Raw genomic sequence first — 27398 nt, forward strand, 5'->3', positions numbered from 1 at the left:
GGTGGGTGCCAGGGCCGGGGGAGGGGAGGAGGAGGAGCTGCTGTTTCTTGAGTGCAGACTCAGTTTTGCGAGGTAAGAGCTCTGGAGATGGCAGTGCGACTGCACAGCAGTGTGAGCGTACTTAAACACTGAACTGCCTTGAGAAGGTTGAGATGGTAGTTCTATGTGTATTTCACCACAGTTAAATTCTTCTTTTGTGCATTGTAAAGATTTCAAGCTCATTTTTATGATTCTTTTAAACCACTGTACCATGAAGGAAGTCCCACTTTTAATCTTTTTTTAAAAAACTTTTTGTTTTATTTATTTATGGCTGTGCTGGGTCTTTGTTGCTGTGCACGGGCTTTCTCCAGTTGCAGCGAGTGGGGGCTCCTCTAGTTGCGTGGGCTGACTGCAGCGGCTTCTCTTGTGGTGCACAGGCTCAGGGCGTGCAGGTCCAGCAGCTGCAGCCTGAGGGCTCAGTGGTTGTGGCTCTGGGCTCAGTTGCTCTGTGGCATGTGAAGTCTTTCCAGACCAGAGGTCAAACCTGTTTTCCCTTGCATTGGCACATGGATTCTTAACCACTGGGCCATCAGGGAAGTCTCTCATTTTGATCGGACAGAGTCAGACACGACTGAAGTGACTTAGCATGCATGCATGCATTGGAGAAGGAAATGGCACCCCACTCCAGTAGTCTTGCCTGGAGAATCCCAGGGACAGAGGAGCCTGGTGGGCTGCTGTCTATGGGGTTGCACAGAGTCAGACACGACTGAAGCGACTTAGCAGCAGCAGAGAGGAATTATAACACAGCAGGCAGGTAATCTTAGTTAAAACAGGGTAAGTAAATTTTCTGCAGAGATCCTCTTTTTTTTGTGCATATGATCCTTTTGAATCAACTGTTTGTTTTTTTACTCATCTGTATTCACGGCTGTGATGTGCAGACACTGAGGCACTGGGGATCAAGCAGTGAACAAAACAGACTTCTTGTCCTCTTGGAACTTGTATTCCAGTGGTGGGAGAAAGATGAGTGTTGGACATGGTGTGTGAGGTTGTGATGAAGACTAAGGAGAAAAAGCAAGGAGGCGGGATCCCTGTTGGGGGAGGGTGTTGCAGTTTTCTATCCAGCATCTGGGGAAAGCTCTCCTGAGAAAGCGAGGTTTGAACAACGGCCAGGAGAGGGCGCAGTGAGCCAGGATAAGACGGTTTGGGAGTCCTGAGGCCAGAGGAGCCCTGTGGCTGGTGTGGCTGGAGTAGAGTCCATCCTGGGGAGCAGAGCAGGGTGTGAAATCGGAGATGGGCTGGGAGGGGCCGGTGCTGGTTTCCTTAGGCCTTAATCACTTCCCAGAGCACTGCCTTTTCTTCTGAGTGAGATCTCAAGCTCTCAGAAGGATGCATGGGAGGGGCGGCCCCCCTGCTGCAGACATGAGAGTGGACTGAGGTGGGCTGCGGGCACCATCAGGAGCATTGGGGGCCTGCGGCCTTAGACAGAGACTGGTGGCTGAGGCTGCGGAGCGGTTGGGGAGGGTGGAGACATGGACGGGATTTAGTGATAAACTGGGTGTGGGGTGTGACAGCAGGAAAGCAGGCAGGAGTGGCTTCCAAGTCAAGTGTCGTTTTTTTTTTTTTTTTTTGGCCATTTATCACGAGTCCCCTCAAAAGAGAGTACACGTTTCCGGGGGTGTGGATGTTAGGAGCTGAGGTTAGGTCAGGTGAGTTTGAATTGCCTGCTGGACATCAGGTGGACACAAGGCGGAGTTGGGTGTGTATCCAGAGGAGGTCAGGTCTGGGCTAGAAGTTTGGGGCCCTCAGAATGTGTGGAAGAGACCACTAGGGCTGAAGGTATGGATGGTGAGGAGAAAGAACCAGAGCTGAAGTGGGGAGGTTAATGTGGTGTCCTGAGGGCCAAGTACAGTAGGCAGAGAGGCCCGTGCCTCAGAGGCTGCTGATGAGTAAGGTGAGGGCTAAAAGTGGATCCTCGAATTTGCCAGAGGAAAGCCTGATTGGGTGAGAGAGTGAGAAGCTTCAGACAGTGTAAAGCTTTGTGCAGAAGTCTTATAGTAAATACAAGGAAATGGGGTAGTGGCTGTAGGAGAAGTTTTTTATTTTTGTTTTGTTTTAAGATGGGAAAATTAACAAGTGTTTGTGTATTGGTAGGACTGAGTATGCAGAGAGGAAAACCTTGATGCAGGAGACAATGGGAGGGTTGTTGAAGCGGTGTGCACACGGAGAGGAGCTGGGGTTTGAGGGGTGGAGGCAGTGGCTTGGACGTCTGTGCCTGGTGATGGGGCAGCTCAGGTGTGGACCCAGAGCTGGACGTGGGGGAGCCCTTGGTGGGAAGTTCCCCCAATCCTTTACCTTTTCTCAGAGAAGTGGGAAGCCTGGCTCTCTGCTGAGAGGAAGGATGGAGGAAGCTCTGGGAGCTTTGAGGGGAGGAAGGAAGGGGAAATCGGGGTCCGCAAGAGCGAGAAAAGCGAGGGGGAAATGTGGTCTGACTCCACAGAGGTTGGAGATGGTATGTTTCAAGTAGGAATTGTTTGTTATTTTTTCTTATTCAGCTTTTCGAGTGTAAATGGTAGACAGTTAGCAGAGGTATGTCAGCCCGGTGAATACCAGAGTGAGAGGGGCATGGAAGTTGATAGTATATACAGCAAGAGTGACTGCAGTGAGCCATGGTTTCAGGCTGCTCAAGAAGGGCATAGGTTGGGGGGATGCAGGAAACACCATCAGTGGATCGTGGGATCCTGCAGGCTGTAAGCCTTGGAGGAGGGAGGGGTCAGTGGGGTGAGCTGGGAGGATAGGACGTGGAGTCAGAGAGTGAGATTCCCCCCCTCCCAACCATTTTATTATGAAAGCTGAGCCAAACAAATTTGAAAGAATAGTATGATGAATACCTGAACACTCACCTAGATACAATCATTGTTCACATTTTGCCACATTTCCATGTAAAGTGTTTTGCTGAACCATTTGAAGGTAATGGCAGAAATTGTGGCATCTCACCCCTAGATACTTTGGCACTTTATTAAATGGCACTGACTTTTTGAATGATTATTATTTTGTAGGTTGCTCTGAAATTGATACTTTTGCAGCTCTTAATAATTGCAGATATTGATAATGACTAGTTTTCCTTTGTCCACTGGAGTACTTAGCTGAGGTGGGAGAGAGTGGTCTAGAGGTGGTAGCTATGGCATCATCTCCTGACAAGCGGGGTATGTGGACGAGACTGAAGGCAGGAGAGGTGATCTGGCTGGAGGAGGAGATGGGAGCACGGAGGATGGACATCTCCCTTGACCTCTAACCCCGGGGGGTGGGAGGACAGTGTGTGCAGTCTCCTGGTGTCTGACCATGAGTTCTAGCCCTCTCCTCTGACCACTCTGGTAACGTCACAAAAACTGTTGTTTGACATTGTCTGCTGTGCCTCACTTGAGGAGTGAATGTATTTCCAGAGGTGGCGTGTGAGTATGTGTGTAGTCCATTCCTAGCAGCAGCTGGTTCACTCTGGCCTGTTCACTCATTATAAATGAAAACAGCGTAAATTGAACACACTTAAAATATTCCCTTTGCAAGCTGAGTTCTGTTACTTTCTTTCCTTGTACTAATGTGTAGACTAAACTAATTTTATATTCAACATTTTCTCATACTATAGAATTCATCAATTCGATTTCAAAAGAGTCAGATTTCTTCAGGAACCCAGGTAGAAAAGTACAAAAAAAATTATTTGCCAACACAAGGTAAGATAGTTGCATGATCTTTTTATAAAATATTTTAGAAATTTAGAGTGGAGAATTTATACCAACTTAATAGAAATAAGATATTGTAAATATAATTGAAGCCCCTGTGTATCCTACTTCCAGTTAATTTGCACCCAGGCCACATTCCCTTTCTTATTTTTCCTTCTTTTAGTACATTGTGTCCATAAATCAACATAGTATTGTGTCATACTCCATCCCTCTGCCATTTGCTTTCTCTCTCAGTATTTTATATTTTATACCCTCAGTAATACATACAAACTCCAGCTGTACATATTCCATGTATATTTGCCACAGTTAAGCTTTCTTGCTGATGGGCATTCAGGTTTTCCATGTCTGTCACAGAATATATAGGACAAGTCTTGGTCATGTGAGTTTCTGTCACACAAATGTCAGGGGTTGGATACTGGGTCACATCAGGTTTGTCTCAGTTGAGGAGATGTTTGGGTTCGATCCCTGGGTTGGGAAGATCCCCTGGAGAAGGGAACAGCTACGCACTCCAGTATTCTGGCCTGGAGGAATCCATGGACTGTACAGTCCTTGGGGTCGCAGAGAGTCGGACACAATTGAGCAACTTTCACTTCCCTTTGCAGTTATTTTTTTATTGTCAACAGCACATGCTTTTTGTGCTTGCCAACACTTGATCTGCTTAGACTTTAATTTGGCCAGTGAGGTGGGTGTGAAATGATGAGTCACTGTCATTTTAATATGCATTTCCCTGATTACTGATGAGGTAATATGAGCATCTTTTGATATTTAGTGGACATTTGAGTTTCCTCTTGTGAATTGCCTGTTCATCTCTTTTGCCCGTTTAAAACTCTATGTGTGTGCTTGTAAGGTTTTGCTTATTAAAGTTAATTATAAGCACTGCCAGTATCTTCTGCCCATCTATATTTAGCTTTTTGGTTTGTGTTTCTTTATACATGGGTTTTTCCTTTTAATATTGAATTTAATCAAATTTTTTTTTAATTGTTCTTGTTTTTTGTGACTAAGAAATCCTTCTCAAACATCAGGTCACAAATACACTATTTTCTTGTATGAACTTTTGTTTTCACAGCTGGGTCTTTAATCTGCCTGGAAGTTTTAGAAAGTATTTCTGTAAATTAAATTTATAGAAGTGGATATAACATATGTGGTTTGAAAATTATAAAGGAAATATGAGTAACCACTGCCTACAATAAGAATTAGCAACACCTCAGAACTGCCCCCTCCGTGATCATATTACATTGCTTTTCCTTGAAAATAGTTTCTACTTTCATAGGTATAGTCCTAAAAAATGTATTTTACTTGTTTTTGAGCTTTCTAAAGTCAGTCATGCTCTATGTATTCCATTGTCTTCTTTCACTACATGTTTTTGAGATTCAGTCTTGTTGATCTAGTTCATTAATTTTCACTGCAAGGTAGTATTAGTATTCCATTTATGAATATATTACAGTTTGCTATTTTTCTTTTGATGGTTAAGTTTTTCTTAAGTTTTGGGATGTTAAACAATGATGCTGTGAACTTTCCTACACGTTTCTGGTACACATTCATTTCTCTAAGACATATACCTAGGGCTAGAGTTACTGAGTAATTTGTAGGAATATCTTTAACAGATATTGCCAAAATATTTTCCAAAGTGATTTTACTCTCTCACCAGCAATGTAAGTGCTTTCTTTGCTCCACATCTTGTTATTACTTGATTTTCAGAATTAAATTCATGCCAGTCTGTTAGGAGTGTATCTGTATCTCATAGTTTTAATGTGCATCACCATTACTAAATATGTTGAACACATTTGCCTGTGTTTATTAGCTGCTCAGAATTCATCTTTTGAGAAGAAATTGATGCGATCTTTATTTTGTAGAGTTGTCTTTTTCTTTATTGTTTGTGGGAGGGTCCCCACATCTTCATAATCCTGTAACAGTTTCATGTATTGCAGGTATCTTCTCCCAGTGTATAGCTTGTCTTTTTACTCTTTATATGTTAAAGATATAAAACGTATCTTAATTGAAATATATCTGACATATAACATTGTGTAAATCTGAGGTGTACATCATGTTGATTTGATGCATTTAGATACTGTAATGTGACTGTCAGTGTGGCCATACCTAGCACCTCTGTTAAATCACAGTTATGATTTCCTTTTTAGTGGTTGGAATAATTAACATCTAGTCTTCTTAGCAAGTTTGATGATTATAGCACAGTATTCTTGTCTGCATTCACTACACTGTGCTTTCTATCTCTAGGACTGACTTACAGCTCACTGCACGTTGGTATACCCTAACTTCCTCCTCCTAGCCCTTTGTAACCACCGTTTTATTCTCTGTTTTAATGTGTGGCTTTTTGAAATTCCACATATAAGTTATACCATACAGCAATATTCCCTGGTATGTATGTACCACATTTTCTTCATTCATTCATGGAAGGGCACTTTAGGTTAATTTCCATATCTTGACTATTGTGAATAATACTGCAGTAAACATGGGAATGCATGTATGTCTTCAATATCCTGTTTCCATTTCCTTTGGCTATATATACTCAGAAGTGGAATTGCTGAATTGTATGGTAATTCTGTTCTTAATTTTTTGAGGAATGTGCATTGTTCCCTAGTGGCTGTACCAATTTGTATTCCCACCACCATTGTACAAGGGTTTCCTGTTCTCCACATCCTTGTTATCTAACAGGATAACACTTGTTATTGCTTGTCTGGGTTGTTTTTTTTTTATAGCCATTGATATGCATTTTCCTCATGATTAGTGATGTTGAGCATCTTTTCATGTACCTCTTGGACATTTGGATGCCATGTTTTAAAAAATTGTCTAGTTAGTTCCTCTGCCCATTTTTATTTTTTTAAAACAATCTCAAATTTTTAGTATATGTGCTGCCAAAGCGAGCACATAAACAATCTCAAATTTTTATTGTCTTCTTAATAAAACAAAACATGAAGCTCAAAACTGGATCACTTGGCCCTTTCTCTTATCTCCTCCCAGCCCAAAATACTTCCATCTCTTAATAACGAGCATTCTCTTAGATCTGCAGTTGGGCTCAACGCATTCAAGCCTCAGTACAATCTTTGTAGTTTTAGCCTTTTTCTAGAAAATCGGCTTAGTCTGCCCACCACAGCCCCTCTGCTTCCTGTCATAATGCTACTTTCCTTGGGGATGCAGAGAATCCTTGCTTTTCTTGTACTGGGTCACTTTGTGGGGTTGGTGCTTGCCATACTTAGTTCAGAGGCTTTTAGGAACATTCACCATGTTTGTGAGAGTGCTACCAGCACAGAAAGCCCTCAGCCCATTTTTAAATGATATTTTTTTGTGCTTTGTTTTTTAATTATTGAGTTGTATGAGTTCTTTAGGGTCTCCCAGGTGGTGCTAGTGGTAAAGAACCTGCCTGCCAATGCAGGAGACCTAAGAGACATGGGTTTGATCCCTCGGTCAGGAAGATGCCCTGGAGAAGGGCATGGGACCCCACTCCAGTGTTCTTGCCTGGAAAATCCCTTCGACGGAGGAGCCTGGTGGGCTACAGTCCATGGGGTCACAGAGTCGGACACGACTAAAGCGTGCACATGAGTTCTTTATATATTTTGTATATTAATTCTTAATTTGATAGATGGTTTATAAAAAATTTCTCTCATTCTGTAGGTTATTTGTTGATTGTTTCTTTTGCTGGGCAGAAACTTTAAGTTTGATGGTTTTTGCTTTTGGTGTTTGTGTTTTTGATGTTATATCCAAGAAATCATTGCCAAGACTGTTAAGGAGCTTCTTTCTTATGTTTTGCTCTAGAACTTTTATGGTACCAGGTCTTATGTTTAAGACTGATCCATTTTGAGTTCATTTTATGAGTGGTGTGAGAGAGATCCAATTCCATTTTTCTGCATGTGTTCAGCTTTTGCACTGCTTTATAGAGAGACTGTGCATTCCCCCCCCACTGGCTGTTCTTGACTCCCTTGTTGAGTATTAGTTGATTGTATATGTGGGGGGTTTTCTATTCTGTTCTATGGGCATTTACATTAGTTGATTATTGATATGTAAGGACTTATGACTGCCATCCTATTGGTTGCTTTCTTTTGGTTTTCTATTTCCATGTTTCTCCCCCCCCCCCCCCCCACCATTTCTGCCTACCTCTGTAAACTTTTTTTCCCATGGTGGTGTTCTTCATCTCTTGTTTTGTTGTATTTGTGGATCAACTCTAGATTTTTGCTTGCGGTCATCATGTGGCCTACATAACACATCTCATAGATAAAACAATCTGCTCTATGCTGTTAGCACTTTTATCATTATAAAGGCTTCACCACCCTTTTATGTTTTGATGTCACAATTTGCCTTTTTTATGCTCTGATTTCAGTAACATTACAGTAGCTGGAGTTTTTGGTTTTTTCGCAGTACCGCACAGCGTGCAGGATCTTAGTTCCTCCATCAGGGACCCAACTTTTACCTCCTACAGTGGAAGTGCAGAGTCCTCACCACTGGACTTTCAGGGAATTCCATAGCTGGAGTTTTTAAAAATATTCTTTTCCTTTAAACGTTATACTATAATTAGGTGAATTAGGTTGTTTTTTTTTTTTTAATCTGACTCTACATCTGTACATGTTCACATTTACCAATGTGTTGTGTTGTGTACTTTCATGTTGTCTTGTTGCTGGTTAGCATATTTTTGTTTCTACTTGAATATCTCCTTTCAGCATTTCTTGCAGTGTCTTCTAGGACAGGTGGTGATGAACTACCTCAGTTTTTGTCTGGGAAAGCCTTTATTTCCCCTTCGTATCTGAAGGATAACTTTGCCGGATAAAGTAGTCTGGGTGGGCAGTTTTTTGTTTCATACTTTGGATATGTTGTTTTCCTCTCTTGGCCTGTGGGGTTTCTGCTGAGAAATCCACTAAGAGCCTAAGACTCAGCCTTCATAGGTTACTTCTTTTTTTCCCCTGGCTGCCTTGAAGGTTTTTTATCATTGATTTGGGAAGTTCTCACCTATTATTTCTTCAAATAATAAAAGCTCTGATTTCTTTAAACTCTGTGCCCCTTCTACTGCTTCTCTTCTGGAACAATAGTTAATCAAGTATTTGCCCTTCTAGTGGGAATCCAATAGCTCTTGTTTGCTTTCTTAGTTTCATCTCCTTTTCTAGCTGTATTATTCTTGAATTCCTGTTTTCCAAGTCACTTGTTCTTTCCATCTGGTCTGCTCTGCAGTAGATGCTCTCTTTTGCATTCTTCATCTGTCATCGAATTCTTCACCTCTAGACTTTGAAGTAGCAGATACTTCCTTAACAAAGCTTTTATGACTTCATTGGTTCCTTCAATTTACCAGGCTGGCTGCTAGAAACCTTTCTTTTGTTTTCCAGGAGGTAGGGCCATAGCTCAAGTTTGTGCTTCCTTCCCTGTCCACAGACTGACTGTGGCCTATTTTCTGAGCGCTCCATGCAGACACACAAGGAGCTGGCAGCAGTGGGGGTGTGGGTTCAGGGTTCTGAGGTGCCCGTGGGCCCAGGGGGCGATCCTTGAGTGGAATGGATGGACCTCCAGTGGAGGTCCTGCAGTGGACAGCAGGAACTGCATCCCTCCATGCCCATGATGTTCTTACCTGCTCCCCTCCTCTTTTCCTGACTTCCCCCCACCCCCCGTCATGGAGGTCTGGTCCCTCCTCAGAAGTTCAGGTGCTCCTGGAGAGAAAGCAGCTTCTGAGCCACGTGGCAGGCGGCTGGGCAGCTGCTCCCCACTCATGCTTTCCATGTCCCCCTCGGGAGAGGTTGTCTGCCACCACCACACAGCTCAGGTCTGTGCACTGTCCCCTGGGCTGGGGGCAGCTCTGTCGGGTTCCCTTCTGCTCTGCGTACAAACTCATCTCTGTCCTGCCCTGGTAGCCTGCTTGTCTACCCTGGATGTCTTCAGGTCCACTCTCTCCAGGTTTTTCCTCCCGTGGTGAGTGGGGATGGGGCGGGTTTGCTGAGTCCCTTGGGTCCACAGCTCCTACTGAGGTCTGGTCTATCTCCAGATGCACAGGTGGGCAAGAATCCCCCCAGATCCCTGGGTGTAAGGTGCTGGGACACTTTTGTTCAGTTACAAATGTCAAGTTAGTTGTTAAGGGGAAAGAGGAATGGCTTAGCTGCCATGATGCTGATGTCACCTTAAAAGTTCCCCAATTTCTTTCTTTAATGTAGTTGAATTTCATTTCTTTATGGGTAGTCCTCTTGCCTATAAAATGAGGCTATTCGTTTCTTCTGTGGAGGGTGCTTACAGGATTCAGAGGTGATGTTAACACAGAGCTCAGACTGCAGACTGCAGTGTGGTTTTTGGGCCTGTGACATGGAGGAAATTGGTCATTTAGCTAAAACCTGTATGTGTTCCTTGATTCCTTTTATCTTTACTCCCCACATTCCCATCCGTCCTTAAACTAATCCTCTGATGTTGATGTTTTCTGAATCGATTAAGTAGGTTGAACTGTATGAAATTGCTAGTACCTGGCAACTTGGGATCGTTGGGTCTGTTACTTGACACAGCACACACACTGCCATCTCCACAGATGCCCACAGCCTGCTTAGTGGACCCACTACCTCTGCTCTTCTCCATTCTTGGAGCATTCAGGATCCATTCTGGTTTTTTACATTTAAGTCAGATCCTGGCACTTGAGCTTGAAACCCTTCAAATTTAGGACTGCTATCCATTGGCATATAGGAAGACATTATTAGAACTTTAGTGCTTTTTTAACCTAACTTCAGTTTGTTGTTGCTGTGGTGGTGTCGTGTCTATGTGTGCACACATGCACGCTTATTTTATAATGTGTATATTCCTAATACACAGTATAATTGGGTGTATTGGTCATGATCTAAAAAGTTTAGACCACAGCCATTACGTCTTTCCAGTTTCTTTTTCAAGCCAGATTCTCTGTGTCTTTCTGGATGCTTCCACTCTTTGTTCTCCATTTCTGCCCTCTTAACTAAAGGTCCTGGTGACTGTCTCCAGAACACCTTCAGGTTCATCTGTTAGATTGGTTGAGCACTTGTCTCTTTCTCCAGAAAGAGGTTGTAAACTTTCAGAAAACAGATACTGTCTTCTTTGTCTTTCTTGGTCATCAGGACTTAAGTATTTGAATAGGCATTTGAATTTATATAATGAAGAACTAGGAATTAGTAAAGAAAAATACTAAAACTTTCTTAAATAATGGGTAAAGAAGAGTGAACTAAGGAAACGTTTGACCATAGTATTGAGTAAACTTAAATCTTTCAATTAAATAATCAAACTAACTCTGGCAATAATATTCTAACAGGCAATCCATCTCAAAGATCCAAGACTGCGCCTCGTGATTTAGGCAGCTTGGAGAAGGGACAGGTAAATCTTTGTTTTTATATATTCAGACATATTTCTTAGGCTTACAGTTGATTAGTGAACTAGTTTAAGTTTCTAAACCATTTATAAAGGAAGCTGTTTACTTAACATCGTAAAGGTTTTCTATACAACACCAAACACTAGTCATACAATCCTATAATAGTGAAATCTGGCTTTTGAACATGAGTGTTGTTTTAGCTGCTTGAGATTTTTATTACATGTCATATAACACAGACTAAAAGCCTCCTGTCCTTATAGACGGCCTCACCCAGGGAGCTGCCTGAACCAGTGAACTTTCCAGATCCTGACTATGAAGAGGATGAAAAAGAGGAAATTCAGGGAGAAATCAGCCATCCTGATGGAAAGGTTACTTTTTTTTTTTTTTTTAAGAATTCTATAAAAAGTAGACATGGGTTAAAATATAGTTGAAACAGATTCTAAAATTGACTTTTGAGACTTGGTGGGGCTTAAGGTCTTCAGTGCTTTGGCACATGTCCTCAGCCTGAACCTTTGTACTCTGAAAACGCTTGATAAATGAAAATGCATTTAGTTGCCACTTCTAACTGAGAGATGCAACAAGAGAAGGAGTACAGTCCCATTGTTTCAACTTCTTGTTCTTTCCCCAGATATGGCTGAAGGCCTTGGTAATCCCTAGTAGTTGTAAGAGCCTCAGTTCTATGCCCTACCCCTCCTTAAATATTTCCTGGATTAGCTGCTTCTCTGCCCCAGCCCAACAGTATTATTCCTGTGCTTGGGAAAGGTTCTGAGTGGGAACAGCCTGGCTGGGTGCTCCAGTTAAAGAATGAAGGACAAGGGAAGGGACATAAACCGGGTTTGTCACTGAGGCTGTGATGAGGGGATTTTTCCTTAGGTTTCTAGAACATGTACTTTTCTAGGTTCTTTGATCCACTTTAATAGAAATGAGATTGAAGTTTACTGTGAATCCTGAGGAATGAGTGAAGGACAAAGACCAGCAATCAGAAGGAAGTTGTTACCTCTATCCTAAAGTAGAGTTTTCCTGTACAAACTCTACTTAAGGGTAAGAAATTGTTGATGAGGAAGGGTTTTCTTTTTTAGAAGAGGAATGAGAAAATTAGGATATCACCAGTGTACAAGGTCTAATGAAAGGAAAGATCTTGGGCAGCAGTCATCAGTGGCTGCTGAAACCTCAGATGAAAGGTTGATGGATCTCATGATGCCATCCAGTCAGTGCTGAGGTTGTGAGGCAGCCGCATACTTACTGAATTTTTGGACACGCTGTCATACAGAGCCCACTGCTGTACCTAAAAGGCACTCGTCAGAATAATTCACCTGGAATGTAATCAAGCCTTGAGAATAACTACTGGGTTTTTTAAGGAAAAACGGGATATGAGAACATGTTAACTGACACAAAAATGGAAAAGCAATTGGCAAGATCCAGAATGTGGTCAATATATTCAGTGACTCAGTTCCTTCAACAATTGGCATTAAAATGGGGAAACAAAGGGACCGTTAAAAACTGAGATTGTAGAGACACATCAACCCAAGTGTATGTGGACCTTGTTTTCGTCCATATCCAAGTAAACCGTACAAAGCCTTTTTTTTTTGGCGAATTTATGAAAAACAGTGTGAAGGTTATGATATAATGAGGGAATTACAGTTTGTTAGGGATGATAATGGTTTGGTTATGTTACAGATTGTTCCAGTAGAGAGATTTGTTGAAGTGTTTACAGCTGAAGTGATAATCTGAAGTTTGCCTAAAAAAAAAAAAACAACTGAAAAGTTTGGGGGTAATAGGTAACTCAAGAATGGACATGATGTGCTAATAGGTGAAGTTGATTGTTTTGAATTGGAACTTTTCTGAGAAATGTTTTAATTTTTATTATGAAAAATAACAACGTAGGCAATTTATAAGAATTAGGGACGTTTTTATCATGTGGTCTCAGGAAATTTTTGCTAGTTTGGTTTTCTTTTTTGTAGATAGAGAAGGTTTATAAGAACGGGTGCCATGTTGTGTTGTTTCCAAATGGAACGCGAAAGGAAGTGAGTGCAGATGGGGAGACCGTCACTGTCACTTTCTTCAATGGTGACATCAAGCAGGTCATGCCAGACGGGAGAGTGGTACGTTTCCACAGGTGTGTTTTCTCTGTAGCATAAACACCCCTGAAGGAGCGGCAGCGCTGACTCCCTGTCTTTACAGATCTACTACTATGCAGCCACTCAGACTGCCCACACCACGTTCCCAGAAGGGCTGGAAATTCTACATTTCTCTAGTGGCCAGATAGGTGAGAACCTGCTCTGCCCTCTCAGTCCTATTAAATTCTTCCTTCCTTTAAAATATTTATAATAATCCCCTTTCTTATAGAAAAACATTTCCCAGATGGAAGAAAAGAAATCACATTTCCTGACCAGACTATCAAAAACTTGTTTGCTGATGGACAAGAAGAGAGCATTTTCCCAGATGGTACAGTGGTCAGAGTACAACGGTATGTTACCTGTTAGGTTGGTTTCTAGTTTTCAACTTCAAATCAGTAATGAAGTTTAAAATCTTAAACTTTAATAAGTCATTCAACATTTTAGTGAGTTCAGAATCTGAGAGCAGGTAAGATGTGTTTGTAGCACTTTAGAATTTAAGACAAGTTTGAGACCAATGGGTTCTAACGTTTGCTTAGTCTTTAGCCTAGAGATCTAAAGGATATCTAAAGAGCACTTCACGAAAGGAGGATGGCAGATACTTATTTAGAAATAAGTTTGGTGAAGTTTGAAAACAGTGAATGAGACACAGAAGGGAAGCTTCCCTGTCAATTTTTAAGAATAACTGGACTCTGTATTTTGATTTTCTGGGTCTCCCTGTCCCAGCCTAAGCACTTTACTCTTCTGGCCACTCTAAGCCAATTCCAAATTAACAATTTCTTTCTTTATCCTTCTGAATGTTAAATTTCTTGAAGTCAGAGATGACTTCTTTAATCCACAGTGAAGAGCATCTTATAGGTGCCATTATAATTAAAACCATAATAGAGGTTTGTCAGATCCAGTCCTGTTTTTAGTTTCACCCTCCTTTCCTGAACTGCAGCAATTAAGTACCCATTAACTTGAATTATGTGATGTAAACTTGGCAATAATGTTGGAACTCCTTATGGTCATGACTGTTTTTCCCTTATTGTGGTCTGAAATCTGGTGGTCTTTATCTGGTGCTCCACTAAAGAAAATTTGAGGAAAATCTTATGTGTACAGTATAGATTTCAGAAACTTCTCAATTTTGACTCTTAAGAAAAGTTCCCTAGAGCCATCTATCTGATCTTCAGATGTTAAAACTCAGAAGTTTCTCAATTTGACTCTTATGAAAAGTTCCCTAGAGGCATCTATTTAATCTCATGGCCAGTCTTTTTTCGTCTATACTCAGACACATCCCATGTTATTAGTTCATTCAGGATTATCATTTTTAAATTGAGGTATAACTGACATATGACATTAGTTTCAGGTGTACCACAAAAATTTACTAGATATTTGTATATATTGCAGAATGATCACAAAAGTCTAGTTAACATCCATCATCACACATAATTACATGTTTTTTGTGATAAAAACTTTTATTCTCTTAGCAGCTTTCGAATGTGCAATTTATTCAGGATAATTGTGCTGTTTTTCACTTACAGCAGTGGTTCTCAAACTTCAGGGTGCATCTGAATCTGGAGGGACTGTTCAAGGGCTTGTTGCTGGGCCCCATTCAAATAATTTGCATTTCTAGTGAGCTCTTGGGTGATGCAGACACCACAGGGCACACTTACTAGAGCAATGGCTCTCTAACCTTTGTATGTGGCAGAGAAGCCACATATGTATGTGTTCATACGAAATTTGAGAAATAACCAAAATAGAAAAAAAACATTCTGTGTTGAGAAGTTCACAACTTCTCAACTTTAGCGCCCTAGCTTTGTTTTATAATGGGACATTATCCTTAAAATAAGGACCAGGGATGCTCTTGGAGAAGGAGTAACTGCCAGATTTCTCCTGCTATAATCTTCATGTTTTTATAAAGGAATTAAATTCTATTTAAAATTTACAGAGATGGCAACAAAATCATAGAGTTTAATAATGGCCAAAGAGAACTGCATACAGCCCAGTTCAAGAGACGGGAGTATCCAGACGGCACTGTGAAAACCGTGTACACAAACGGGCATCAGGAGACCAAGTACACATCTGGTCGAGTAAGAATGAAAGACAAGGATGGTAATGTTCTCATGGACACAAAACTGTCATGAAACTTGTGTGACTCATCATGAAATGACACTAACTTGATTTTCTTGTTAAAAAGAAATGTAACATTTCTTGTGGATTCTGTGGTTTAATTTATATATTCTGTGTGTGTGCGTCTGTGTGAATATATAAATAAATAGAAAAGACTTTGGAGTATAAGTCTTCTTGCTTTTTATGTTTGAAATGAACAGGGGCAGCTTTCATTTTTAATTCACCTCCCTTGTTTTCTATGGTCATAACCAGCATAGACTTTAATAAGGGGATGCTTTCTGCGGTTGGTGATGGCTATGAAAATCAGGAAGTACAAGAAATACAAGGAATCAAGACTATCCCCAAGAAAAAGAAATGCAAAAAAGCAAAACGGCTGTCTAAGGAGGCCTTACAAATAGCTGTGAAAAAGAAGGGAAGCGAAAAGCAAAGGAGAAAAGGAAAGATATACCCATTTGAATGCAGAGTTCCAAAGAATAGCAAGGAGAGATGAGAAAGCCTTCCTCAGTGATCAATGCAAATAAATAGAGGAAAACAATAGAATGGGAAAGACTAGAGATCTCTTCAAGAACATTAGAGATACTAAGGGAAAATTTCATGCAAAGATGGGCTCAATAAAGGACAGAAATGGTAGGGACCTAACAGAAGCAGAAGATAGTAAGAAGAGGTGGCAAGAATACACAGAAGAACTATACAAAAAAGATCTTCAGGACCCAGATAATCATGATGGTGTGATCACTCACTTAGAGCCAGACATCCCGAAATGTGAAGTCAAGTGGGCCTTAGGAAGCATCACTACAAACAAAGCTATGGAGGTGATGGAATTCCAGTTGAGCTATTTCAAATCCTCAAAGATGATGCTGTGAAAGTGCTGCACTCAATATGCCAGCAAATCTGGAAAACTCAGCAGTGGCCACAGGACTGGAAAAGGTCAGTTTTCATCCCAATCACAAAGAAAGGCAATGCCAAAGAATGCTCAAACTACCGCATAATTGCACTCATCTCACATGCTAGTAAAGTAATGCTCAAAATTCTCCAAGCCAGGCTTCAGCAATACGTGAACCGTGAACTTCCAGATGTTCAAGCTAGTTTTAGAAAAGGCAGAGGAACCAGAGATCAAATTGCCAACATCTGCTGGATCATCGAAAAAGCAAGAGAGTTCCAGAAAAACATTTTGCTTTATTGACTATGCCAAAGCCTTTGACTGTGTGGATCACAATAAACTGGAAAATTCTGAAAGAGATGGGAATACCAGACCACCTGACCTGCCTCTTGAGAAACCTGTATGACGGTCAGGAAGCAACAGTTAGAACTGGACACGGAACAACGGACTGGTTTCAAATAGGAAAAGGAGTACGTCAAGGCTGTATATTGTCACCCTGCTTATTTAACTTATATGCAGAGTACATCGTGGGAAATGCTGGGCTGGAGGAAGCACAAGCTGGAATCAAGATTGCTGGGAGAAATATTAATAACCTCAGATATGCAGATGACACCACCCTTATGGCAGAAAGTGAAGAAGAACTAAAGAGCCTCTTGATGAAAGTGAAAGAGGAGAGTGAAAAAGTTGGCTTAAAGCTCAACATTCAGAAAACTAAGATCATGGCATCCGGTCCCATCAATTCATGGGAAATAGATGGAGAAGCAGCAGAAACACTGGCTGAGTTTATTTTTCTGGGCTCCAAAATCAGTGCAGATGGTGATTGCAGCCATGAAATTAAAAGACGCTTACTGCTTGGAAGGAAAGTTATGACCAACCTAGACAGCATATTCGGAGAAGGTAATGGCACCCCACTCCAGTACTCTTGCCTGGAAAATCCCATGGACAGAGGAGCCTCGTAGGCTGCAGTCCATGGGGTCACTAAGAGTCGGACACGACTGAGCGATTTCACTTTCACTTTTCACTTTCATGCATTGGAGAAGGAAATGGCAACCCACTCCAGTGTTCTTGCCTGGAGAATCCCAGGGACGGGGGAGCCTGGTGGGCTGCCGTCCATGGGGTCGCACAGAGTCGGACACGACTGAAGCGACTTAGCAGCAGCAGCAGACAGCATATTAAAAACAGAGACATTACTTTGCCAACAAAGGTTCATTTAGTCAAAGGTACGGCTTTTCCAGTAGTCATGTATGGATGTGAGAGTTGGACTATAAAGAAAGCTGAGTGCAGAAGAACTGATGCTTTTGAACTGTGGTGTTGGAGAAGACTCTTGCGAGTCCCTTGGACTGCAAGGAGATCCAACCAGTCCATCCTAAAGGAGATCAGTCCTGGGTGTTCATTGGAAGGACTGATGTTGAAGCTGAAACTCCCAATACTTTGGCCACCTGATGCGAAGAGCTGACTCACTGGAAAAGACCCTGATGCTGGGAAAGATTGAGGGCAGGAGGAGAAGGGGACGACAGAGAATGAGATGGATGGATTGCATCACCAACTCAATGGACATGGGTTTGGGTGGACTCTGGGAGTTGGTGATGGATAGGGAGTCCTGGTGTGCTGCGATTCATGGGGTCGCAAAGAGTCGGATACAACTGAGCAACTGAACTGAACTGAACTGAACTGATAGTTTTTATCACACAGATTTTCCCATTGCCTGTCAGCCCTATCAAGGTCATGCTCAGAAACATTACTGAAGGAGGAATCATTTCTCTACTCACTATTACTATACTCAGTGCTGAAATTAAAGCATTGTATCTACCACCAAAGTCATAGAATGGGTAGTTAAAACAATGAGGGAATATACAAGTAAGTCAATCAAACAGGTAAGAGTTCATTCTGTGAGTGCAGATCTCACGGAAGGAGAAAGCAGCTGTAATGAGGGTGATATCTAGTCAAAACAGGAGACGTGAGAAAGGCGGGGCCTGAGAAACAACCAGGCAGTGTTAACAGATAATAAGGAATTATATTTATGTAACCTCAGGATAGAAAGCCGTTTTTGGTTGGGGGGCCCACTCTGTACAGCTTCTGGGATCTCAGTTCCCCAACCCAGGAATGAACTCAGGCCACAGTAGTGAATGTGCCAAATCCTAATCCCTAGATCACAAGGTCCACCCTTGAGAAAGACTTTTAAATGAGACACAGCACAAACTTTAAAGGTTAATGAGTGAAAAGTTTGTCCAAAGATACCCCAAAAAGAAAAGTCACAGAGTAGGAAAAGATACACATATCTGACAAAAGATTAATAACCCAGATACATTAAGAAGCCTTACTAGTTAAAATTATAAAAGATATGAATGAGCAATAAACAAGCAACTAAACCAGTGAATGCATATTACAAAAATGAAGTATCTCTTTATAGTAGTATCATAAACTGGCAAATAATGGTCTGGTCACACTGCATGTCAGCAAGGAACTCAAGACTACTAATGGTAGAGTTAGTTTGAAAAACAATTACCTCAGGACTTAGTAAATTCCATTAGTAAGTATATTCACTCGAAAACCACTCATAGGTACAGAGAGGGTCCTACTGTAGAATAACTCTAATTGAGAAAAAACTGGTAACAACCTAAAGCTCTAACAGAATAAATTATGTGCACAGAGGGCTGTAACAATGCAAGTGAATAAAACAGAGCTATGCATATCAGTATGGATAAAAGACTGTAAATAAAGTAGGGGGAAAGGCAACTGTGTGATACTGCACACACTTAAAAATATACAGAACTGTATATTGTTTATGGATGCTTACATATACAGTAAAATTATAAAGACCTATATAAGCACGTGCTAAGTCGTTTCAGTCATGTCCTGCTCTTTACAACCCCATGGACTGTAGCCCACCAGGCTCCTCTGTCCATGGGATTCTCCAGGCAAGAATACTGGAGTGGGTTGCCATGCCCTTCTCCAAGGTATATAAGCACAATAAACACCAAATTCACAGTATTCACCTCCTTTGTAGGTAAGAGAATGACTGGGGAAGGGTAGAACAGGCGCCTACACCTGTGCTGACAGTGTCTTATTTCTTAAACTGAATAGGAAATATTTTTCCTAACGTGGCTAAAATATTTAAAAATTAAAATAAGTAAATACTTGAAAGCAAATATTTATTAACTTTTTTCAAACAGTTCTTAACAGTTCAACATGTAAGGGAAAAAAAAAAAAGGCCAGCACTATTGCAGAACAAGTGAAGGAAATAAGCCTGAAGTGGTCTACATGTAACAGAAAACTTTCTTCTGGGCTGCTACAGATGCTCTGTACTGTATACCTAAAAAACAGAATGTGTTATTTTAAACCTCTGCTTAATGTTCAAATCTAGTTACTAAATCGTGTGTTACACTTATGTGAATGGATAGTGTGTGAGCTGTTTACCAATTAACCCTAATAATCTTTGTTATTAGGACACTGGTTGTCCAGTAGTACCATATGTGGAGGTTAACAGTTATGAGCTTGAATTATTTTCAGTGCTGCTCTCCTCCTTACACCCCATAACTATGTGGTACCATGAACAAACAGGACAGCTGTTTGGTCCCATCATTTTCACAACTATGGAACCTTTCTGATATTGGCACTCAGTAGTTTAGAAGGGCCTGTTAAGGAGAAATCTAGAAGAGAGATTCTTCTTGAGCTTGGTCGTCATTCCTTTGAGAAACAGTGTGAACCTCTGCTGTGTTAGTCCCGTGCCTGAAGCTGACCGTAAGGATGAACGAGAAGTCATGGTACTTACATCATTCATCTCGGTCTGCAAGCCCCATTTCTACTAATGACATATGAATTGGATACTCTTTATCTTCATATAAAGTCACCACTTGTTCTGGTACCTGAGCCTAAAATGAAAAGATCTTTGTCAAGAAAATACCATCATGTCTTTGCTTCCTGTTCCTCCTACAGCTGGCAAGAGAGACAAGGCATTCTCTAAGTTTGTTTATAAATTTGTATTATGTACTTTCAAAGGTATTTGTTATGGTTTCTTGCTAAATTCCATTCTTTCCGTCTTCTACTTTATTTGAAATGTAACTCATCCCCAAAGTTTTCATGGATTGAGCCAGTGGGCTCTCATAGTACCTTCCTTATTAAAATTCATTTGCACTGTACACATAAAGCATACCTTTATGCATACACCACATTTCGACTGTTGTTCATGAGGTGAATACACAAGTATTTGTAAGAACACTTACTTGGTCTGCTAGTATTTTCACTGGCTTCTTGAGAGAAACCTTGCATAAGCTCTTTACACTACTGCACACACAGGAGTGTGATACCTACTGAGGTTTTCAAAAAGCACTTTCTAGTAACAGCACTGCTTCATTAAGAGCTCATTTTTGCCACAGCCAATATATCAGAAATCCCCAAATCTCAGGTCCTCAAATCAGGGCAAGTTGGGCTGAAACAACAGTGGTGAGGATGAAGCTGAACTGAAGAACATGTTTCCATCTAAAGGGACAGTTGCTGCACCACTTGTGTTGTCATTCCAGAAGATTTTATAATATTTAAATATATAAAACATTAAGATTTTATAATACTTACATAAAATATATAAATACTAGATTTTATGACACTTATAAACAGCAGAGTTTTGGTGTATAATTTTCCAGTTTTAAAATAGCTGTGTTATTAAACATGGGTACAGGCCAGAGTCTGTGGGTCTCCCTTTTGTGTCTAAGCCTCTAAAGTAGAAAGCATATTAATACTGAGCATGACCTGGATTTTCTTATTTGAACCTTTTCATACAGTTCTATTACATTAAACAATTCAAACTTAGTATAATTATGAGTACCATGAAAACCACTTTCTCTGATTCTGACCACAATTCCGTTCTAATTCTTCCAAGTTTTAGGACGCAGTTTAAATGTCACTTCTCCCCTGTCGTACTTACTCAATAAGCACTTGGTTTTCTACTAGGCAGGGGCTCAAATACCATATCCCAGTCTCTCCAGATAGAAATCATTCCTGCTTCTCCCTACGTCTCACCCCCAAATACCTGTACTTGTTTGATAACACTTAATTCATTCTACTTCTATTAGTGGTTTACACGTTCCCCTCATTGACTTATCAGTTCTTTAATTATAGAATATTCATCTGGATCATTTTTTATCTTAGTCATTACATCCCTGATATTTTATATCATTGCAGGGCTAATCAAAAGTTTGTTAAGTATAAACTAAGACATCATTTGAACAAGCCTTAAAATTAATCCTATAGTATTTACAGCATTATAAACTTTAAAGCATTTTACATGTAAAGCACTTTAGAAAATTACTAGGGATCCTTGAAATAGCTTTGAAAGAATCTTGTTAAGACAGATACTTACCATGGAAGAAGCATAAAGTTGTTTTCCTTGTAGACAGTCTATCATGGCCCACAATGCTTCCATGCTCCACTTCGGACAATATGGTATTCTTGTCTTTCCTACGTCTCTCAAGGGTGGTTTAAACCCTGCCAAGAGAACCTTTATGGCTCGGGCTGGATACTGCATAAGATGAAGAGGGATTTGACGCAGTCTGTCACAAAAGAAATTCTAAAATTAAATTTTTTTTTTTTTAAGAATAATAAAAAAACTCATTTTTTAAAAAATGTTAAGAATGGCACAATTAGGGGAAAACTTTATGTTGTTGCATTTGGCAGTGATTTCTTTGATATGAGACCAAGAGCACAGGAAACAGAAGAAGAAAATTCAATTGTATCAAAACTTAAAACTATGCAAAAGGCACAATCAATAGAGTGAAAAGGCACCCTGCAGAATGAGAGAAAATATGTTCACGTTAAAAACGACAGTTCTCCAAAGAGCTGTAAATGGCCAACAAGCAAAATGCTCAACATCACTAATCATCAGGAAATGCCAATGAAAGCTATATGATATAATATCACCTCATACCCATTAGCATGGCTACTATTGAAAAAAAACAAAATACCACCCAGGAGATAACAAGTGTTGGTGAGGATATAGAGAGAAACTGGAACCCTTGGACATTTGGTGGGAATGTAAAATGCTGCTGGGGAAGTTTGGTGGTTCCTCCAAATACTAAGAATAAGCATATTATCCAGTGACTCCACTTCTCAGTATACTGAAAGCAGGGCTGTAAAGAGCTATTTGTATGTCCATTTTCATAACATTATTCACAACAGTCAAGTATCCACTGATGGGTGTGTGGATAAATAAAATGTGTTAAATACATATGATGGAGTATTATTCAGCCTTAAAAAGGAAGAAAATTCTAACACATGCTATAACATGGTTGATCCTTGACATTATGCTAAGTGAAATAAGCCAGTTATAAAAAGATGTGAGATATACCTACAATAATCAAATTCATAGAGGTGGAAAGCAGAATGGTGGCTGATGGGCTGGATGAAGGGACAATGAGGAATCATTTAATGGGTACAAAGTTAGTTTCAGTTTTGAAAACGAAGAGAGTTCTAGAGATTGCTTGCACTAACCATGTAAACTGAGTTAACACTACTTAACTATACATTTAAAAATGGTTAAGATGATACATTTTATATGTGTATTATATCATTATTAAAAATAATTACAAATAACAACAAAACTTGGAAAAATAACAGTGTTGGCAAGGATGTAGAGAAAATGGAACTCCTGTGTGTTGCTGGAAAAAATGTTAAATAGTATAGCTGATATGGAAAACTTTGGCATTTCCTCAAAAAGTTAAACATGAAATTACCATGTGACCCTGCAATTCCATTTCGAGGTACATACCCTAAAACAGTTGAAAGCTGGAATTTAAATGGATCTTTTTATGTCAGTGTTCACCACAGACCAAGTGTCCATCACAGACCAAGTGTCCATCAACAGATGAATAAACAAAATGTGGTGTATATGTACAATGGAATATTACTTAATTGTAAAAGTAATGAAATTCTGACATGCTACAACTAGATGAACCCTGAAAATGTTATTCTAAGTAAAATAAGCCAGACATAAAAAGGCAAATATTGTATGATTATGCTTGTATTAAGAACTTAAAATAAGTAATTCATATATAGAGTAGAAGAGGACTCACTGGGAGCTGAGGGAAAGGGAACAGAATGTTACTAAGGGGTCCAGAGTTTTTGTTTGGGATTATGAAAAAGTTGTGAAAATGGACAATAGCAGTGGTTGCAAAACACTGTGAAAGTATTTAATGTCAATTAATTGTATACTTAAAAATGGATGATGGTAATTTTTCTTTAAAAACTTAAAAAAATTTAACATGGTAAATTTTATGTTATGTACACTTTACCACAATAAAGAATAACTTTTAGAGTAAAAACAAACTCCCAATAGTAGCTCTAAAACAGCTTTTTGAAGTAAAATCTTTTTAATTATTAAAATAGAACTAAGAATCCTAATTCAACTGTTTACTTTTTTGTTTTTTAACCTGTTTACTGTCAGCTTTTCAGTTGATCCATAATCAACAAATTGCACCAGGAGAGCTAGAGGATTAAATTCTTTAATGGAAACAATCTTTGCTCTATACCATAAGCCATCATCATATTCTGCAAGGCAAGGCATTTCTGAAAAGACAGAAAAGGGGGAAAATTACATTGCCTTTTATTTTCTTAAAAATATATATGTTTTGAAATACAGTAAAGTACAAAGAAGATATAATCCCCATATACCCGTTATTCAGAATTAAACACTCAACAGCCATATGTTGGCTTGTGCTCTTTTTTCTGTTTATATATCCTGTTTTTCCTAATTCCTAAATTAGGAAAATGTTTGGAGAAAGACATTTATCCCATTCTCAGAGTTCCTAGTTTTACCTCCCATGGCTTAGACCATCCTGCCACTCCTCCCACTTCTTATATGCCCCCGATTTTTTTCTTTTCGGCAGCTGTCTTCTGCAAAGGATAGTAAAATGGTTTCTATTATTCCTACTTTTAATTTTCCCCTCCTCCAATGCAATTCCATTGCTCTCTAGTTTAACATTTTTCAATGGCATCTTAACTGTTTGCAGTACCAAGTTCTTAGACTGCAATTTACAAGGTTCTGAACTGTATACTCCCAACTCACTCTGACCACATATCCTCAACGTGTTACTGAAACAGCTTCCTTATTCAACTCCTTTAATATAGATTCCATATGTATTTAATAGGCACTTGCCTATGAATCAACTTTTACGTATGCATACTTAACTTTAATTCAAGAATAACGATAGAAAAATGCACAAACAATATATGTATAGATAGCTCCATGAATTACCATATCATGCACAGATTGTGTAACTTCCCTTGAGAGAAGAACACGAGGAAGAAATCATTTCTTCTAGACTATAAATTAGTTTACAAAAATAAAAAATGATAATGAGTTTATTCTTTCACTCATTCAACAGATATTTATGAGCACCTACTTGTGCAAGTTGCCTTCCTCAAAAGCTGGGGACACTGCAGTACAAAGTGTTCCTGCTCATAGTGCCCCTTCCTACGATAGGAGGCAAGGGAGAGGAGGTGGTGGAGAAGGGCAGGGCAGGGGGGTTGGGGGGTGGGAGAGGAAGAGCACCAGGGAAGAAGACCTGTAGTAGGGGAAAGAGCAGAGGTCCTGCTATACATTCCAGAACTTTCTAGGCAGGGAAAAGGGCAAGTGTTGTTTATCAGCCAAACATGGGTCACAAGTGAGTAAAATCTTACTAAGTAGCAGATAAGACATTAGGCTCTAGCTTTCCTTTGCTAAAGTATCCTCTGATAAGTACATACTACAAGGATGAACGCACCGCTATACATGACATGGATAAAATGTACAGACACTACTCAGTATTTCAGGAATTGTCAACACAGGTAACAAAATGCATTTTCATCGTAGGAGAATCCCATGTATTTAATAAAGGATGGTAATATATATTAGAAAGGGAAAAAGCAGAATTTTGTCCATCCTGACAGGACAGGACACAATGAATTCCCTTGCCCTCACACCAAAATTCTCTATTTAGGTGGCTTGTAATGAAATTAAGTGCCATTTAGGTCTAAATATCAACTCACAATTTTGAGCTACTAGCAAAATCTCAAGCTCAGAAAAGCCATCTTTATGCAGTCAAGTATTCACAGGCGGCCTGAGCTTTGGAAAATCAAAGTGCCCTAAGGCATGAGGCCAAGCGTATAAAGTGAGGGCAATAAAAATACCAGTTAACCTTAGAAACAACTCACTCTCACTAGCACTGAGACAAAACAATGATTTCATTAGGAATCCCACTTTCCTGAAAGACTGGTACCTGTTCTGAAGTCTGTCAGAGGAGGGAATGTCTCCACATTCTTATTGAACCTCCGCAGTGCCTCCTCGAGGCTCTCTGACTCCGATTCCCAGCCGACTCCACTGTCTTCTGTGTCACTGTACTGGTTAAACAAACTACAACTTTCGACAGAATCAAGGCAAATATATACCTGAGTTGGGGGAAGGGAAGGGAAAAACATTCAAATTCTGTAACTTTCAGTATTCATGATATGGGCAAAAGTACTGCAGGAAAGCCTCCCAATGGCCCCATGGTCCTTATAGAGTTAAGTCCTCATATCAAACCAGACATGCTCCCTGTGACTGAAAAATGCCATAGCATGATGGTATGTGACTACTGAGCTCAGACTGTAAAAGATGTGGCCTCTGCCTTGGTGGTGCTTGGTCCGCCGGGGGCATGCACATGCATGTTAGCAGGCCCAGGAGAGGCCCACAGGGCAGGAGCCCAGCACCAAGCTCTGGAATTGGATCCTACAGCAGCACGCCCCTCTTCCAACACCTTGACTGCAACCTTGAGGCCCTGGATTGTTTTAAGCTGCTAAATTTGGGGGTAATTTGTTCTGCAACAATAACAACTAGTTAAAAATCATTATAAAAACCAACAATAGGTTACACTACTATGTTCTCTGATGAAATTACGGCGCAAATTCTCGCTTGTGAAGGAATAGTTTACTGTGTAAAAACAGCTGAAGGACTGCTCTGCCACTTAATTTGTCATTTCTTTTTCTCTTGTTAGTCAAGCATATATAATTGAATTTTCTTTAGTGTACTTATTCACTTAGTCAATATTTACTGAGTGCCTACTATGTATCAGGCAGTATTCTAGGTATTCCAGGGACACACCAGTGCCCAAAACACAAAAATCCCTATTTTCATGGAATTACATTCTAGTAGGGAGATGTAGACAGACATAGTAAGAAAGTGGCGGTGCGTTAGAAGGTGGTAAATAGTATGAAAAAACAGAGCAGGGAAAAGGGTACTTAAATTCAATGTAGGAAGAGGACAGGGGAATGAGATGTCTGAGATTTCTTCCGTGGCAGTAAGTTCAAACTTAAAAATCTAAATATTTGATTTATTTTTATTTATTTTTTAAATAAATTTATTTATTTTAGTTGGGGGCTAATTACTTTACAATATTGTAGTGGTTTTTGCCATACATTGACACGAATCAGCCATGGGTTTACATGTGTTCCCCATCCTGAACCCCCCTCCCACCTCCCTCCCCATCCCATCCCTCTGGGTCATCCCATTGCCCCAGCCCTGGGCATTTGTCTCATGCATCGAACCTGGAATGGTGTTCTGTTTCACATATGATAATATACATGTTTTAATGCTATTCTCTCAGAACGTCCCACCCTCACCTTCTCCCTCAGAGTCCATAAGACTGTTCTATGCATCTGTGTTTGATTTAAAGAGCTATACATTACTGGGAAAACCCAAAAGTGATTAAGAAACAGTTGCCTTACTAAGTATAAACAGATGTTTGAAGAAGAAACTATAGGGTAGGTAAACTAGAGATCAGCAGTTGTTAATAAAGTCAGGAAGATAGAAATGTGAAGAATCCATCCTAGAGTTAAGACCATAACCAACAGTGTTACTGAAATTACATACTTCACTGGGTGAGACAACGTGCTTAACTTGAACAGCATAGAGTTCCTCAGGGGGAGGCAGAGATGAAGACAAATATGGTGGTAAAATAGGAGTTTCTGTTTCAGGCAAAAGCAAATCCTAAAACAGCACAAATAAATTCAAATTTCAGAATGACTATTACAGAAAGCCACTACATTATTAAAGTTCATTACAATGCCAGTTTACTTTCTTAACAAAAAGCTAGCTGAGACTATCACAAAACAATTTTGTTGTAGCAGGACCAAAATGTGGTAAGCAATCAAAAGATCTTTAAAATGCTTTTGTCTCCTGCCTAAATAAAAAGATGTTAACCGCCCCCTCCCACAGGAATGTTTATTTACATATTATTATAATATTTACACATACACATAACATTTTA

At 40.0% G+C, this 27398-nt stretch overlaps 2 protein-coding genes and 1 pseudogene across 29 annotated transcripts in view; 1 reads left to right on the forward strand and 2 right to left on the reverse strand.

Moving 5' to 3' along the window:
* The window catches only part of CPAP (centrosome assembly and centriole elongation protein), a 41667-nt gene extending 26257 nt beyond the window's left edge, over positions 1 to 15410 (forward strand). For 20 of the 21 annotated variants that reach the window (XM_081549175.1, XM_081549186.1, XM_081549180.1 and 17 more), the window contains 7 exons: positions 3620 to 3704; positions 10963 to 11024; positions 11280 to 11387; positions 12981 to 13121; positions 13201 to 13285; positions 13366 to 13486; positions 15064 to 15410. In XM_081549175.1, the coding sequence (XP_081405301.1) occupies positions 3620 to 3704; positions 10963 to 11024; positions 11280 to 11387; positions 12981 to 13121; positions 13201 to 13285; positions 13366 to 13486; positions 15064 to 15259 (798 nt within the window). In that variant the 3' untranslated portion in view covers positions 15260 to 15410. The remainder of the gene's footprint in view (positions 1 to 3619; positions 3705 to 10962; positions 11025 to 11279; positions 11388 to 12980; positions 13122 to 13200; positions 13286 to 13365; positions 13487 to 15063) is intronic. The other variant, XR_014071051.1, reaches the window with a different exon arrangement.
* On the reverse strand, positions 4193 to 6956 carry LOC145529226 (large ribosomal subunit protein eL42-like; annotated as a pseudogene). The gene has a single exon (XR_014071052.1). The product of XR_014071052.1 is annotated as a large ribosomal subunit protein eL42-like (transcript).
* Positions 15411 to 19260: 3850 nt separating the features above from the next.
* The window catches only part of RNF17 (ring finger protein 17), a 118082-nt gene continuing 109944 nt past the window's right edge, over positions 19261 to 27398 (reverse strand). For all 7 annotated transcript variants that reach the window (XM_081549200.1, XM_081549199.1, XM_081549195.1 and 4 more), the window contains 6 exons: positions 27002 to 27118; positions 25374 to 25542; positions 23547 to 23682; positions 21482 to 21671; positions 19898 to 19997; positions 19261 to 19438 (listed from right to left, as the gene is read on the reverse strand). In XM_081549200.1, the coding sequence (XP_081405326.1) occupies positions 19899 to 19997; positions 21482 to 21671; positions 23547 to 23682; positions 25374 to 25542; positions 27002 to 27118 (711 nt within the window). In that variant the 3' untranslated portion in view covers positions 19261 to 19438; position 19898. The remainder of the gene's footprint in view (positions 19439 to 19897; positions 19998 to 21481; positions 21672 to 23546; positions 23683 to 25373; positions 25543 to 27001; positions 27119 to 27398) is intronic.

This window comes from Giraffa tippelskirchi, chromosome 12, assembly GCF_054371585.1.
Source record: "Giraffa tippelskirchi isolate mGirTip1 chromosome 12, T2T-mGirTip1v1.2.pri, whole genome shotgun sequence".
Taxonomy (NCBI): Eukaryota; Metazoa; Chordata; class Mammalia; order Artiodactyla; family Giraffidae; genus Giraffa; species Giraffa tippelskirchi.